The sequence below is a fragment of the Hemiscyllium ocellatum genome, chromosome 2 (assembly GCF_020745735.1).
Source record: "Hemiscyllium ocellatum isolate sHemOce1 chromosome 2, sHemOce1.pat.X.cur, whole genome shotgun sequence".
Classification (NCBI taxonomy): Eukaryota; Metazoa; Chordata; class Chondrichthyes; order Orectolobiformes; family Hemiscylliidae; genus Hemiscyllium; species Hemiscyllium ocellatum.
The window spans coordinates 91,508,152-91,522,810 of record NC_083402.1 but is presented as its reverse complement, the minus strand read 5'-3'; the positions used below and the strand labels follow the sequence as shown (position 1 = coordinate 91,522,810).

The 14,659-nt window shown below is 38.5% G+C and overlaps 1 protein-coding gene across 3 annotated transcripts in view; it reads left to right on the top strand.

Annotated features, from left to right (window-relative positions):
• ptch1 (patched 1) overlaps nucleotides 1–14,659 on the top strand; it is a 99,125-nt gene that overhangs the window by 37,772 nt on the left and 46,694 nt on the right. For all 3 annotated transcript variants that reach the window (XM_060838441.1, XM_060838434.1, XM_060838449.1), the window contains exons 3-10: nucleotides 4,346–4,535; nucleotides 4,811–4,880; nucleotides 5,037–5,128; nucleotides 10,243–10,441; nucleotides 10,663–10,784; nucleotides 12,218–12,365; nucleotides 13,744–13,875; nucleotides 14,155–14,310. In XM_060838441.1, the coding sequence (XP_060694424.1) occupies nucleotides 4,346–4,535; nucleotides 4,811–4,880; nucleotides 5,037–5,128; nucleotides 10,243–10,441; nucleotides 10,663–10,784; nucleotides 12,218–12,365; nucleotides 13,744–13,875; nucleotides 14,155–14,310 (1,109 nt within the window). The remainder of the gene's footprint in view (nucleotides 1–4,345; nucleotides 4,536–4,810; nucleotides 4,881–5,036; nucleotides 5,129–10,242; nucleotides 10,442–10,662; nucleotides 10,785–12,217; nucleotides 12,366–13,743; nucleotides 13,876–14,154; nucleotides 14,311–14,659) is intronic.

Genomic DNA, 14,659 nt, shown 5'->3' with positions numbered 1-14,659 from the left:
ATGTCAATTATTGCTTTTATTCTCCCAGTATCCATATCAGTTTCCTCCAGGTGCTCTACTTACCTCCCACAGTCCAAAAATGTGCAGGTTAGGTGAATTGGCCATGCTAAATGTCCAGGAATGTGGAGGTTAGGTGAATTATCCATGGGAATGGAGGGTTAAAAAGACAGGGTAGGGTGCTGGGTCTGGGGAGGATTGTCTGTGAAGGGTTAGTGTGGACGCGATGGACCAAATGGCCTGCTCCCACGCTGTAGGGATTCTGAGATTCTATGGTAATCTTGTCACTGAATAGGAAATTACTGTTGAGAAAATATTTCAGTGCAGAGAACATTTCTAAGTTGTGAATATTAACTGAGGGGAAATTTGAAAAATCAGATTTAATGTTGAAGATCCTCTTTATCATGTGGCATAGGCATTTATTTAATATCTGTGATCTTCCTTGAATCTGGATAGATTCAATGAATGGGTTAAATGAATCAAAAGTAAATTATCATGATGTCAATGGCCTAACAATTCATGCCGTTAAATACTAATCCTTATCATCATGAGGCTGTCATTGGTAGACATAGTTATGGTCATATTTTGCCTGTATCTTACCCATAAATAGGATACCTTCAGCAATATATTACCAGTAATCCTATCAAGGTATTGTTAGAATATGTTGTGGCTAACTGATAGCCCAAATTTTCACCATCTGCAATTTAGAGTCCATGAGTCATAGAGATGTACAGCATGGAAACAGACCCTTTGGTCCAACCCGTCCATGCCGACCAGATATCCCAACCCAATCTAGTCCAACCTGCCAGCACCTGGCCCATATCCCTCCAAACCCTTCCTGTTCATGTATCCATTCAGATGCCTTTTAAATGTTGCAGTTGTACTAGCGTCCATCACTTCCTCTTGCAGCTCATTCCATACACTTACCACCCTCTGTGTGAAAAAGTTGCCCCGTAGGTCTCTTTTATATCTTTCCCCTCTCACCCTAAGCCTGTGCCCTCTAGTTCTGGACTCCCCACCCCAGAGAAAAAGACTTTGTCTATTTATCCTATCCATTCCCCTCATGATTTTGTAAACTTTATATTCTTAGGATTCTTTCTCAGCATAATGAGCAGACCAGAATCCTTGCTTTGCAACTGGCTTGAAACAAATTGCTTTGGAAAATGTAGAACTTGATTCTTTCAACATCAGTATATTATGTGGACATCTTTTAACTGAAAGATTGAAGTATCTTGGCTCTTGGTGTACTCTTATGGTACAGAATGTGTGATGGAGCTACAGCGTTTTGCTGTAGCACCTTCATTTCTGCTCAAAACTTCTTCAGAATGTGTACACTGTGCTTTCTTGGAGAATCAATAAGTGGGATTGCATCATCCTTAAGATGCAATACTGAATTGCTGGTTGCGTCAGATACTTCTGGGTCCAGGCATTTGAGATTGTTGACTGATTTGATTGTGGTCTGTTCCACCACAGTTTAAAGCTTATGAATTGCAACTATACCACAGTCTGCCCGTATTTGGAATTGATGATCCTTTATATGTTGTGGGACATTCTCTCATAGGCTGTACACAGGCATCAAATAAACTGCCATTTGATGCGATAGCATATCTTTCAGGAAGCTTAGTTGACACTAGCTCCTGTGTCAGTTTTGTTTTTAATATTTGTTATCAAGCTTCAATACGGCATATGATCATAATGGTTAAAGTATTATAATCACCTTCTGTACTATTGACATGGAGTGTATGGTTAACAATATGGAAAGCTTGGTCATCTTCCAAAATTTGCTCACTGTCTCTGAACTTGACTTGTATGTTAGCATTTGAGTATCTTCTTTACACTTTTCTTCCTTATATTGTGGTTTCATACCATCTGTTCACTGCTGCCCTGGCTTGACCTTTGGAACAAGATTTCCTTCACATGCATGCCCAAAGTCCATTGATGGCACATGCTTTACAGATATCTAGAAAAGTTTTTGCTTAGGTCCAACAAACAGATTTTGTTAGTTTAGTACACTTTGCTAACTATAACAATGGCATAGGCTGCATCTAAAGCATGTGATTATTGTTCCTCTAACACTGTGACTTCATATTTGTATCCATCCTCAATAATGCATCACTGACATGGCTCTTTCTCTTGCCAAAAGTCCCTTCTTAAATGCTTTTACTGTGGCAGAGTTGAGGATTAATTCAATGAGCCTCTAAGTAGTTCCATTTCCAATAGGTCACACTCATACCCTTTGCTGTGATATCTTCTGAAATTGCTTAATAGGCTCTTAAGTTGAAGTCTATATGACATGAGCTAGTTAATCCTGAAATTAATACAGTATATATCTTCAGCTGGTTTTCAAAAATCTTTCAGATATTTTCCAGATCTTTCTGATCATTCATGCAAAATCCAATGGCAAGCAAAATCCTTAGAGCTCTTTTCTCAGGATCATCTATTACTTATTCTGTAAATTAGAAGTGCATGCTCTATTTGAACAGTTGTAATTCAGTAAAGATGTAGTGAATGCCCCAGTCCAATTTGAGATGCCACCCTAAGCCATCTAACCTTGATTTTGTCAGTATAAAAGTGTGTTCTTCCGTTAAGAGACAGACCCTGCAGTTTCTGTATTGTCATGCACTGACTTTGTGTTTCAGCTCAAAAGTGCACTAGTCATGGAAATGTACAGCATTCAGTCCAATTTGTCCATGTTTGTTCTGTACATGCACCACGTGTACACGCACCACGCTCTGCGTGAAAAAGTTGCTCCTTAGGTCCCTTTTAAATCTTTCCTCTCTCACCTTAAACCTATTCCCTTAGTTTTGGATCCCCCTACCTTGCAGAAAACACCTTGACTATTCACCCTGTTCGTGTCACTTATTATTTTATAAACTTCTGTGAGGTCACCCCTCAGCCTCCGACGCTCCAGGGAAAATAGCCCCAGCCTATTAAGCCTCTCCCTACAGCTCAAACCTTTTAATCCTGGCAACATCCTTGTAAATCTTTTCTGAACCCTTTCAAGTTAGCCAACCTCCAGTCTCACCAGCATCTCACCTATCAATGATACAAATATCTTAACAAGGGACCCAGCAATTATTTCCCTAGCTTCCCCTAAAGTCTTTGTATTAGTTTTCTTTTTTAAGAATAAGGGGATCATAAAATATGATATCTGCATTAAAGATATTGAAGTCTTTCATAAATGATCACTGCTGCTACCATGGTAGGAGTTTGCCTCCAGCTAGGTGTTTTTTCTGATGCAGCAATGCTTATGTTATATTCTTTAACGTACAGAATGAGACTAGATTAGATTAGATTAGACTTACAGTGTGGAAACAGGCCCTTCGGCCCAACAAGCCCACACCGACCCGCCGAAGCGCAACCCACCCATACCCCTACATTTACCCCTTACCTAACACTACGGGCAATTTAGCTTGACCAATTCACCTGACCCGCACATCTTTGTGACTGTGGGAGGAAACCGGAGCACCTGGAGGAAACCCACGCAGACACGGGGAGAACGTGCAAACTCCACACAGTCAGTCGCCTGAGTCGGGAATCGAACCCGGGTCTACAGGCGCTGTGAGGCAGCAGTGCTAACCACTGTGCCACCGTGCCGCCCAAAATGTTATCATGTTATCATGTTACTGAAGACTTGTTACCTCAGTCATGTTATTACTTTGTGGGGGCATGGTGGTTCAGTGGTTAGCACTGATGCCTCACAGCCACGTGGTTCGATCCCACAAGCAGATGACTGCATTGAGTTTGCATATTCTCCCTGTGTTGGTGTGAGTCCCATCTGGGTATTCCAGTTTCCTCCCACAGTCCAAAGACGTGCAGGTTAGATGGATTGGCCATGCTAATTTGCACATAGTGTCTGGGGAAGTACAGGGAAATGAAGGAATAGCATAGGATATGGGTTGGCTGTTGTTGAATGGTGTACTTCTACACTTTAAGAATTCTATGAAGATTTCAACAGTCATATATTGCAACTAACTATTACATACAAACAGGAAGTCCCTCAGGCATAGAAAGTAATATTAAGCTATTAGGTACAACGCAGGAATATGCTTCCAGTATAAGGTCAGACGTAGGAGGGAGAATGAGATCTGTATACCCTCAGGTCACATGCTATGATGTCATTGATGATTTCCTGATCCTGTGTCTTAAAGATATACTGACATAGTGATTATGAGTAATAACACAACAGAGTGTAAAAAGTTTCAATAAAAATTTGCACTTCATGCAGCTCAATTTTTAATATGGTGATCTATTAAGAAATCGTGTATTTGTAAAGGAGTTTTGTGTCAAATCAATATCATTGGAAATGTATTGGTAACATAACTGAAAAATACCCTTTCTCCCTCAGTTGGTGGAAGAGTGAGTCAAGAGCTATCATACACACGACAGAAAATAGGGGAGGAAGCCATGTTCAATCCTCAGATCATGATTCAAACATCTCCTGAGGAAGGTGCTAGTGTTCTAACAGTTGAAGCGCTGCAACAGCATCTTAACTCTGCATTTAATGCCAGCAGAGTGCAAGTTTATTTGTACAACAAGTAAGTGACATTGATTTAGTTGTACCTCTAAGTATTTTCTAAATTTTCTGAAGAACACTTTTTTGTCAAAACCAAATGAAATATTTGCTTTCTGTAGACATTTGAGCCTTTAATGTGGCCAGTGTACCATACTGCTTTTTTTCAGATCTGTTAAATCTGGTTGTCTTCTTTTTGAATTGTCACTTGGCCTTCTTGCAATTTCATTTTATTGTGTCAATGTACTTTTTTTAACCAAGCCGTTTTCTCATGATGGTCTTGTTTCTGTTTTTATTTAGAAAGTGGACCTTAGACAACTTATGTTATAAATCAGGAGCACTTGTAACAGAAACTGGTTGGATGGATCAGGTGAGTTCAGATCCCCCTTGAAATTTATGGAAGTTTTTAAAATCAAAAGTATATTCCAATGAACAAAGTATGTTTCACTTTTTGATTTATTTAATTTTTGATGTTTGGTATACTTATTGAGCTATGTGTGATGCCATGCTTCTATGTTTTTACCAGCTTATTGAAAAATTGTATCCTTGTGTAATAATCACACCTTTGGATTGTTTCTGGGAAGGTGCTAAATTACAGCAGGGAACAGTCTACCTGCCGTAAGTAAATCCTAATCCCCGTTTATTTAATTTATCAGTTTTAGAGAAACAGTTTAAGACTTAGAAAATATTTCTTGTGATGTTTCTTATGTTTACCCTTTGATTTTAAATATGCAAAGCTAATTGCAAGGTAATGCATTGCATATACATTGATACAGGATAATAATTAGGTCCTTCACCATTGCAATAGTCAAGAACTTGAAAACCTTTGAGATTGTTTTAGTTTAAAATTTTTAGGATGTAGACTGCTCTTAGTATTTCTTTAGCTATAACCCTCTGTACTTTTTTTTCTGAACCACCTTACATTTGTACGTTTCATAATTACTTTAGGAGTTTGTGCAGGAATTTGTTATGGCAGAGTTGAACATGCTGTTGTCTAAATTCTTCAGTGGTCATTGTTTGAACTAGGAGGAAGAGGAGTGCTCCACCAATTCTGTAATGTCCAATTGCTGCTCCACATCTGCTTCTCTGAACCCCTTCCCTGAGGCCACAGTCTGGGCCTTAATCTTGAAGCCACTTGTAGTTAATCAGACAACCTGATTTTTGTTTTCAAATGATTAAGCTGCCTGTCGAATAGCAACAGAAACCAGCAGATTGTCCACTTCATATTAATGAAAAAAAACGGTCATGCCAGATTCAATTCTCCTGGTTGCTTGATTTGGTCACATGCACATTAAAGTCAGCCCATGACATTTCTACCCTTGAATCCTTTTATTCTGTTCACACTGAACACCGGGTACAATCAATCTCTGTTCTATCAACATTCACAATAATCAATGGAGGTTTTTGCCTGCTGACATGAATTAACAGTGGAATAGTAAGAACATATTTTCTGACATGTGACTAATGATCAGTCACGTACATTGAGCATTTTGACATGGAACATTGTGTAGATTTATAGGATCATGATCCTAACACTTTCCTAAGTGTTTGGAGGCTTCCTGGAAGGATGGGTGGGAGAGACATGGAATTGATAATATAAAACCGGAATTGTAAATAAGGGTTTTGTGCTTTCTGGTTGGGAGAATTGAAATAATGACTCAAGCCTGGTTAAGCAGATACAATGTGGTTTGAACCACAAAATAAGCCGGCCAAAAGCCTCTCCAGTCTGTCAGCACCAGGAAGAAATTCAAAAGGGGGGGGATGTTGGTCATTTGCCAGGTTGTCAAAGCGCATAAAGAAGTAAGGTATCATTAGTGGCAATAAAGGTCAGGTATTATGATTGATTAAGGTAGAAAAACTGTTATTATAATACAGGAGGACTGTAATCAGACATTATGTCACAATCTTTTGATGCTGCCAGATGCTAGTTTCTTATTCCTGTTAATGTGAAAAAAAAACGACATCATATTTTAACAGGGGAAAAGTCTCAGTAGGCACAGACTGTCAGCACATGCATATTAACTGCTAATTTATCTCCCAATATCAATCAAAATAACAGACATAACGTTTGGAAGAGGACATGTAGTAAAATATATTTCTTTAGATTAAACAGAAACAAATAATTAGGGCAACAAATACGTGCAGTTATTTGGAAAGGCAATCAACTTATTTGCTGTTTATATATTTCTGATCTGAAAAAAAATTGGACAATATGATAGTGTTTTTATTCCACTGCATTGTCTCCACATATAAATACTTACTTATTTTTAGTCTACTTGGGAAATCCTTACTTTTTGAGGATCTTTGAGCAAGTTATCCTTTGCTTTTGGTATTTTATTTTCATTGCCTATTCAGCCTGACCCCAAGTTAGGGTTGGCTCACAGCACCCCAGTGCTTTTGGTAACCGCTAGGAGGTGCTAGTGATAAACAAGGTATGTCCTTCCCTCTGAATTTCAGTCCTTCTACTGGGAATCCTTTCATCCTCCTGTTTGATGAATGTTATAAATGGAACACCACAGTACTACATATTAGATACGAACCCTCAACATTTCTAATCCTTCAAAAAAATCACTGTAATTCATTGCGCATTGATGAACCTTATTAAAATTAAAAGTGTAATTTAATCTTTCAAGAATATATTGGATTAAAGATTTTCATGCAGTTAATTAGAGTCATAGAGCATAGAGACATACAGCTTGGAAACAGACCCTTCTGTCCAACTCATCCATGCCGACCAGATAACCTTACAAGATCTAGTCCCATTTTCCAGCATTTGGCCCATATCTCTCTGTACCCTTCCAGATGCCTTTTAACTGTTGCAATTTCACTAGCCTCCACCACTTCCTTTGGCAGCTCATTCCATACATGCACCACTGTCTGCATGAAAAAGCTGCCCCTTGTGTCCCTTTTAAATCTTAGCCCCCTCACGTTAAACCTATGCCCTCTAGTTCTGGACTTCCTGCACCCCAGGGAAAAGACCTTTTCTATTTACCCTGTCCATACCCATCATGATTTTTTTAAACTTCTATAAGATCACTCTTCAGCTTTGATGCTCCAGGGAAAACAGCCCCAAGCCTATTCAGCTTCTTCCTATAGCTGAAGCCTTCCAACCTCATCAATATCCTTGTAAATCATTTATGAACTTTTCAAGTTTCACAACATCCTTCCTTTAGCAGGGAGACCAGAATTATGATATTCCAAAAGTGGCTTACCAATGTCCTGTACAGCTGCAACATGACCTCCTAATTCCTATATGCAATGCACCAACCAATAAAGGCAAGTATACCAAATGCCATCTTTACTACCTGCGATTCCACTTTCAAGGAACTATGAACCTGCAGTCCAACGTCTCTTTGTTCAGCAACACTCCCTAGAACCTTACCATAAAGTGTACAAGTCCTACTAAGACTTGCTTTCCCAAAATGCAGCACCTCACATTTATCTAAATTAAATTCCATCTGCAATTTCTCAGCCCATTGGCCCATATGATCAAGATCCCATTGTGCACTCAAGTAACCTTCTTTGCTGTCCACTACACCTTCAATTTTAGTGTCATCTGCAGACTACCAACCATAACTCCTATATTCACATCCAAATCATTTATATTAATGATGAAATGTAGTGGATCCAGCAGTGATCCTTGTGGCACACTGCTAGTCACAGGCCTGCAGTCTGAAAAGCAACCTTCCACCACTATTCTCTGTCTTCTACCTTCAAGCCAGTTCTGTATCCAAATAGCTAGTTCTCACTGTATTCCATGTAAATTAACCTTGCTAACCAGTCTACCATGAGGAAACTTGTTGAATGCCTGACTGAATTCCATATAGATCACATCGACTCTGCCCTCATCAATCCTCTTTTTTACTTCTCAAAAAACTCAAGTTGATAAGACAAAATTTCCCACATACAAAGCCATGTTGACTATCCCTAATCAGTCCTTGCGTTGTTCAAATATATGTAAATCCTGTCCCTCAGGATTCCCTCCAAAAATTCTTTGAATATCATTCTAAATCTTCATAAAGTTTAGGATTGAAAGTTGCAGACCACTGTATGTTTAACTTTAGTGAGGTTATTAGGAGACAAAGTTAAATTTCTTACTAACAGCAGAAGTTGTTGGGATAGATTTCAAGTTTCCCCATTAGGGGATGAACACAATATTGTGAACTAGCCACTCATTATACATGTCAATGAGCTTTCCTGTTCATTTCAGCGAAAAGAAAGACTTGAGTTGGGTTGATACTCTGTCACCAGCTTTCTGCCTGGCAATTGAAGTTAAATTCAGTCTCCATAAATGGAAAATCTAGGCACTAATTTCCCATTATCTGGTATGGCAATCCTCATTTGAGGCTGCTAAAGATGAAAATGTATCAATGATTTTTCACTTTATTACAGCAGCAATATTACCATAATTGGATGGCAGTGGGGATGTGAAATGGTTCAGTAGGCTGCCTGCAAAAGTTGCACATTTTCACTTCACTTCTGTCACTGTAAAGAGAAAGCAAATATTTGGCTTTAGCAACAAACTTCTTGCCCTTTCTTAATATGAATATCTAGCCCACAGAGTAAAATATATGTAGTGCATTGTATGGATATTTGATGCTATGTAGAATCATACTAAACAAGCTAACTTAACATTTAATTCCACGGAATTTATAGCATAGATAAACATACTGTGTGGACCAGAAAGAGTACACCAATGGTTGGATTTTACTAATTGGGAGGTGGTAGTTTTGGAAAATAGTGAGGGAATAAGGCTGGAGTTTTTATCAATACTATACCAGTTCTGTCGTTACTACTTTTCCATTAGAGTGCCATCTTGCCAATGGCAGAGATGTTGGCAGATACCTTTTCTATTCAGCGACCAGTTGAGCCATTGAAGGACCAATCTCCCTTTCACCCCCCTGTCACTGGGATTTTGGTAGTGGCAGGTTACCCTTCTGGCATGAGGGAAGTAATGCCAAGTAAACAGTGATAGTCTTGCAGTGGGTTCAGTCATTTGTGGGGAGAGTTGGGGGTACATCTGTTCAGGCACTCATTGGGCCTGGCAAAAGTTCCTCACCATCAGGGCCAGCAACTGATTTCACCAAGTCATCTATCTCACAACTATGACCTCACCAGGGTCTGCATGACTGTTGCTTCTGCCTCCCAATTCCACTTACCTGGTTGGGTAGAATTCATCCTTCAGCAGTGTCCTCTTCTTCCACTTGCAGTGAGGCTGCTTGCCATCTGATTGATCAACAGTTGATGGATCGGTCTGATGGATGGCCACCCCAGTGTCAACCAGTCAATTACTTATTCCTCTAGCTCCATAAGGTGTGTTTCTGGATCCTGCAGACAGCCAAAAAAGGGTCACAATATGTTGGCAGGTCCCCACCACAAGAATGAAATTCTAGCCAATATTTAAGGCCAATCACGCACCAATTATGTTGTTCATGACTCATGATGGACCCTCACCATCTGTTTTCAATTAATTGTGAAACTAGGTTCATAATGGGCTGGAATTTAGTGGTGATGGGCTTGTAAATCCAGTGTAAGGCCCGGCCTTCCATAATCGCACCATAATATTTTTTCCCAACCACTTTGTCAATGAGTTCACTAAGGGTGGCGGGTGAGAGGGAGATAATGGCATTTGTGGTGATGAGGGGGCAGAGACCTTGACCTTCAATAAAAGTCCACCCTTTGCAACCCCTTGGCAGTTACATCTTTTAATTGAAACGGTTTTTTTTTGACAGAGGTAAACTGCAGTTGCAATGGACGAATCTTGACCCCTTAGAATTCCTGGAGGAGTTGAAGAATGTGAAGTATGAAGTGGGTGGTTGGGAGGAGATGCTGAACAAGGCTGGAGTTGGACATGGTTACATGGATCGCCCATGCCTGAACCCTGCAGATCCAGATTGTCCACTTACTGCCCCTAATAAAAACTCAACAACAGTAAGTAATAATCATTTTTCCCAAATTCAGATTCATACCACAGAAATTATTACTAAGATTAATTCTGAAATGCTGACATTGGTAATTTTAATTTCCTTTAAGTATTAATTAGAAGTGTATCAGTATTATAAACTGAAACAGTATGGAAACTAATGAACTCTGTTGTTACTGTTTATAATTATATGGATGTTATCCAGTAATGATGCTTTTTATATTTGCAGCCTTTAGATATTGCCCGGGTATTAAGTGGTGGTTGTCACGGGTTGTCCAAAAAGTACATGCATTGGCAAGAGGAACTAATATTAGGAGGTACCACAAAAAACAGCACCGGAATACTACAGAGGTAAACAATCAAATCAGTCTAGAGCCAAAATCAATTTGCACAAACCCAAATTATAGCTCGTCTCAATTTCGATGTATAGCAATTGAGAGACAGAAAGGTACAAAATTGAGATTTAAACAAGGATCCTTGGACCAAAGCTACTTTATGAGATTGTTTATGGAGGGTGAGTAGATGTTCTTTGGTAGAGCACAAGATTGCCAGCATCTGAGCTGGTGGCAGGGGAAGAGTAGCCTTTGAGAGCCAGACATCCACCCTACTCTTTCCTTCTGACATCATTCTTCCTGTGACCCCCCCATCCTTACCTCACTCACCTACACCCAGGCTCCCTCACTGATTCTGCATTGGCAATGAGGAACTGAAGGCCTCTGATAAGCTGCCCTGCCACCTGGTTGATGTTCTGAGCCCGTTCACGGGGTTCAGAACTTCCTACCCTTACAGCAGATATTCACTGAATGATCATCTGGGAAGGTTTTTTTAAAGTTGAAGAGTGTAGCCTTAATATAGTTTGAATCATAGACCTTTTTAAGCTAGAAAGGGGTCTTTGGAAAAACAACGTTTTGTAAAGACATTGCAATTTAAATGAGCTGTTTTAAAATGGCTTTGTTTCCTCTAATATATGGAAATACATGGATAGATATATTTGAAATTATTTTTAAGGAATGTATAATTTAAACCAATAATTCTATTTTAGTGTGTACCAGTACTTGAGCCTGGTTCAGAATATATCATGTTATTTAAAGTCACTGAACTATCATTTGTGGGAGAACATTCATTAAACTGAAAAAGGAAGCATTCCATAATTCTCAAATCTGAAACAAACACAGAAAATGCTGGAGAAACTCAGCGGGTCCAGCAGCATCTGTGGAGAGAGAATCTCCATAGATACTGACAGACCTGTTGCTTTATCCAGCATTTTCTGTTTCAATTCATAATCCTATTCACAGACTTCTTTAGTTCAGAAAGACAGTGTTTTGATTTGGAGTGTAGTTGAATGGTGCTACCTACCCTGCTTGAATCCCATCTTTTTTCAGCTGTGTACTGTGATATGACTTGTAAACAGTCATGAAGAACATAGTACTGGCTTCCTGCCTTCAGCATATTGCTTGTTACCAAACAGATCTTGATAAAAATTTCCAATTCAAGTGATGTTCAACTTTATTTTGTACGTGACTCAATTAATTAATCAAAAAAATAGAACTATTTCAAAACCAAAAAAATTCTATTAATGCAAAGCAATGGACTGGCACATTGTATGTTTTTTCAGAAGTTCATTCGCTTAAATAGTGTCTCAGCTTTAATAAAAGTAATGTTTTTAGAGGGTGAAAAAATAGCTGAGAGCTCTTGAGTATTTCATTTATGGCTTTGTAAACTGAGTTCTCTTCCTGATAATGTTTATTTTTTCCCATCCCCCATCTCTCTGTGCCTCTGTTCAGTGCCCAGGCTTTTCAGACTATGTTTCAGTTAATGACCCCCAAGCAGATGTATGAGCACTTCAAGGATTATTACTACGTTTCGGATATCAACTGGAATCCGGACAAAGCTGCAGCAATTCTAGAGGCCTGGCAAAGGAAATATGTTGAGGTAAAATATGCAGAAAAGTAAATTAAAAGTGCTTTTGGTTATAAGGTGAGACCAGCATGTTGAACTGTACATAAGTAATATTTTAGGATCTAAGGAAGGGCTTAACTACCACAATATACATACACTCTATTATATTGTGGCCATCCATGTATTTATGCGACCTTGCTCTAAGAAGAATGACTGATGTATTAGCCCCACATAACAACTGGACTTCAGGATATATACTATGTAAGAAGTGCTTTGAAATATTTCTTCAAGAACTGTAAATTTCCCATATTCTTTACAAACCATCATTTGATAATTCCAACTTGTTCTGAATAAGTAAAATCATATTTAGCATTGTTATTTTTATGTATTTGTTTTTCTCTTTAACTGGTTGGAATAAGTTGTGTTTCAATGTTTAGAAAACTTTGCTTATAAGGCAATGTGTAATAGGAAGGATGTGTCTGTTGAATGGTCTATTTAGCCTCCAGATGTGGTTTCCTGCAGTGAAGCCTGCTTCTGTCTCTCTTTGCTTGCACAGGCTACAAAAAAAATTATGCTATGCAGTGCCTGATTTGAGATAAACCTGTTGGGACGCAGAATCATTGGTACAGCTTTAATTTCGTAATACTACCTGTGGAGATTGCATTTTTAGTACAGACAAACATTGTGCTAATACTTCAACCAAAGTTATAATAACATTTGTTTTCAGCTGCATTTACAAACATAATATAGAAACAAACAAAGGCTACACTGAACTGAGCAACAGTCGCCCACTGTGATTATTACTCTGTTTATTAAAAAAGGTGTCTGGAAAACATTAGCTAGGCACAGAATCTGCTCACACTGCAGTCCCATTGGTAGGGTCATGTGACATCATCTGGCATTTGTTTCCCGGGCAGTGACCTTTCTGAAGCAGCCTGTGACCCTGTGTGCTGGCCAGTCAATGAAGCATGAATGAGAAGCTCTGGGTTTTTTTTGTTTTTTTGGCTGAAGAAGAACCTGATGAATTGCTTACGTGGTGACTTTTACTGTCAAGTGGAACGGGTTGTGGGGTGCTGCAAGTTGGCTAGTGAAGAAAGTGAAATTGTTTTACATATAAGCAGATTAGGACATTCATAAGAATCTGAAAATCAGAAATTCAGTGCAACTATAATGAGAAGCGTGAAATAATTTATTTCAATCTTCAATTTTACTGTGTACCTTAGGTAAAATTCAAAATTAGATTTAGATTATATTAATGCATGAAATCTTTAATTATTAACTCATCTGGTCATTTTTCTATCCTTTGTTGAAACAGTTCTAAGAAAACTGTTAAATTTAGATACATTTTCACTAAAAATTCTTAAAGGCAATCAAATGAACATTTATTTTAAAAGTTACTTTCTTTTGCTAGGTTGTCCATCAAAGTGTTGCACAGAATTCAACCCAGAAGGTTCTTTCATTCTCTACTACTACCCTTGAGGACATCCTCAAGTCATTTTCCAGTGTCAGTGTTATACGAGTGGCTGGTGGCTATCTTTTAATGGTAAGGTATTCCATGCATCTGAGATTGCAGCTATGGACACAATAGCGTTAGCAAAATTAAACAATCAAAAACAACGTAGCCAGACTGTTATCTAAGAACTAATTGATCGTACCTTCATAAAATGTCACAATTCACTGCACACATATGCCTTTGAGCGGGACGAATGCATTAATTCCTTGTTTTATTTCATTTTAAGTTGTATTAAAATAATTCTTTGTTTGGAAAACATCAGGAAAAATTGGATTTTAATGCTTGTCTTCTCCTTTGTTCTGCTTGCAGCTTGCCTATGCCTGTTTAACCATGCTACGATGGGACTCCGCCAAGTCCCAGGGTGCTGTCGGACTGGCAGGCGTCTTGTTGGTTGCACTGTCAGTGGCTGCAGGATTGGGTCTATGTTCTTTGATTGGAATTTCCTTTAATGCTGCAACAACTCAGGTACAATATAAAATCAATTCCTTTGTACCAAAGAAAAGGAAGTTATCTTTTTCATCATTCTGTTTTATATAATGCTATTTGTTATATTATCCATCAAAAGAGGAATAATTTATCCTCTGTATAAACCACAAATTTCATTGAATTTTAAGATTAAATCAAAGAATATTGTAATGACATCGTCATCAAGGTCTATGAACAGTCAGTTTACAGAGTAAAGTGGAGGGGATAAATGGCTTTTTGTTTTTCAATTCTATTAATCACTTGAATTTCAACAGTGTATTCTAAATTTCTATGACTGATGTCAGTGCATTTATTTTGATGTCTGACTTGCCAGGAGATTCTACAACCT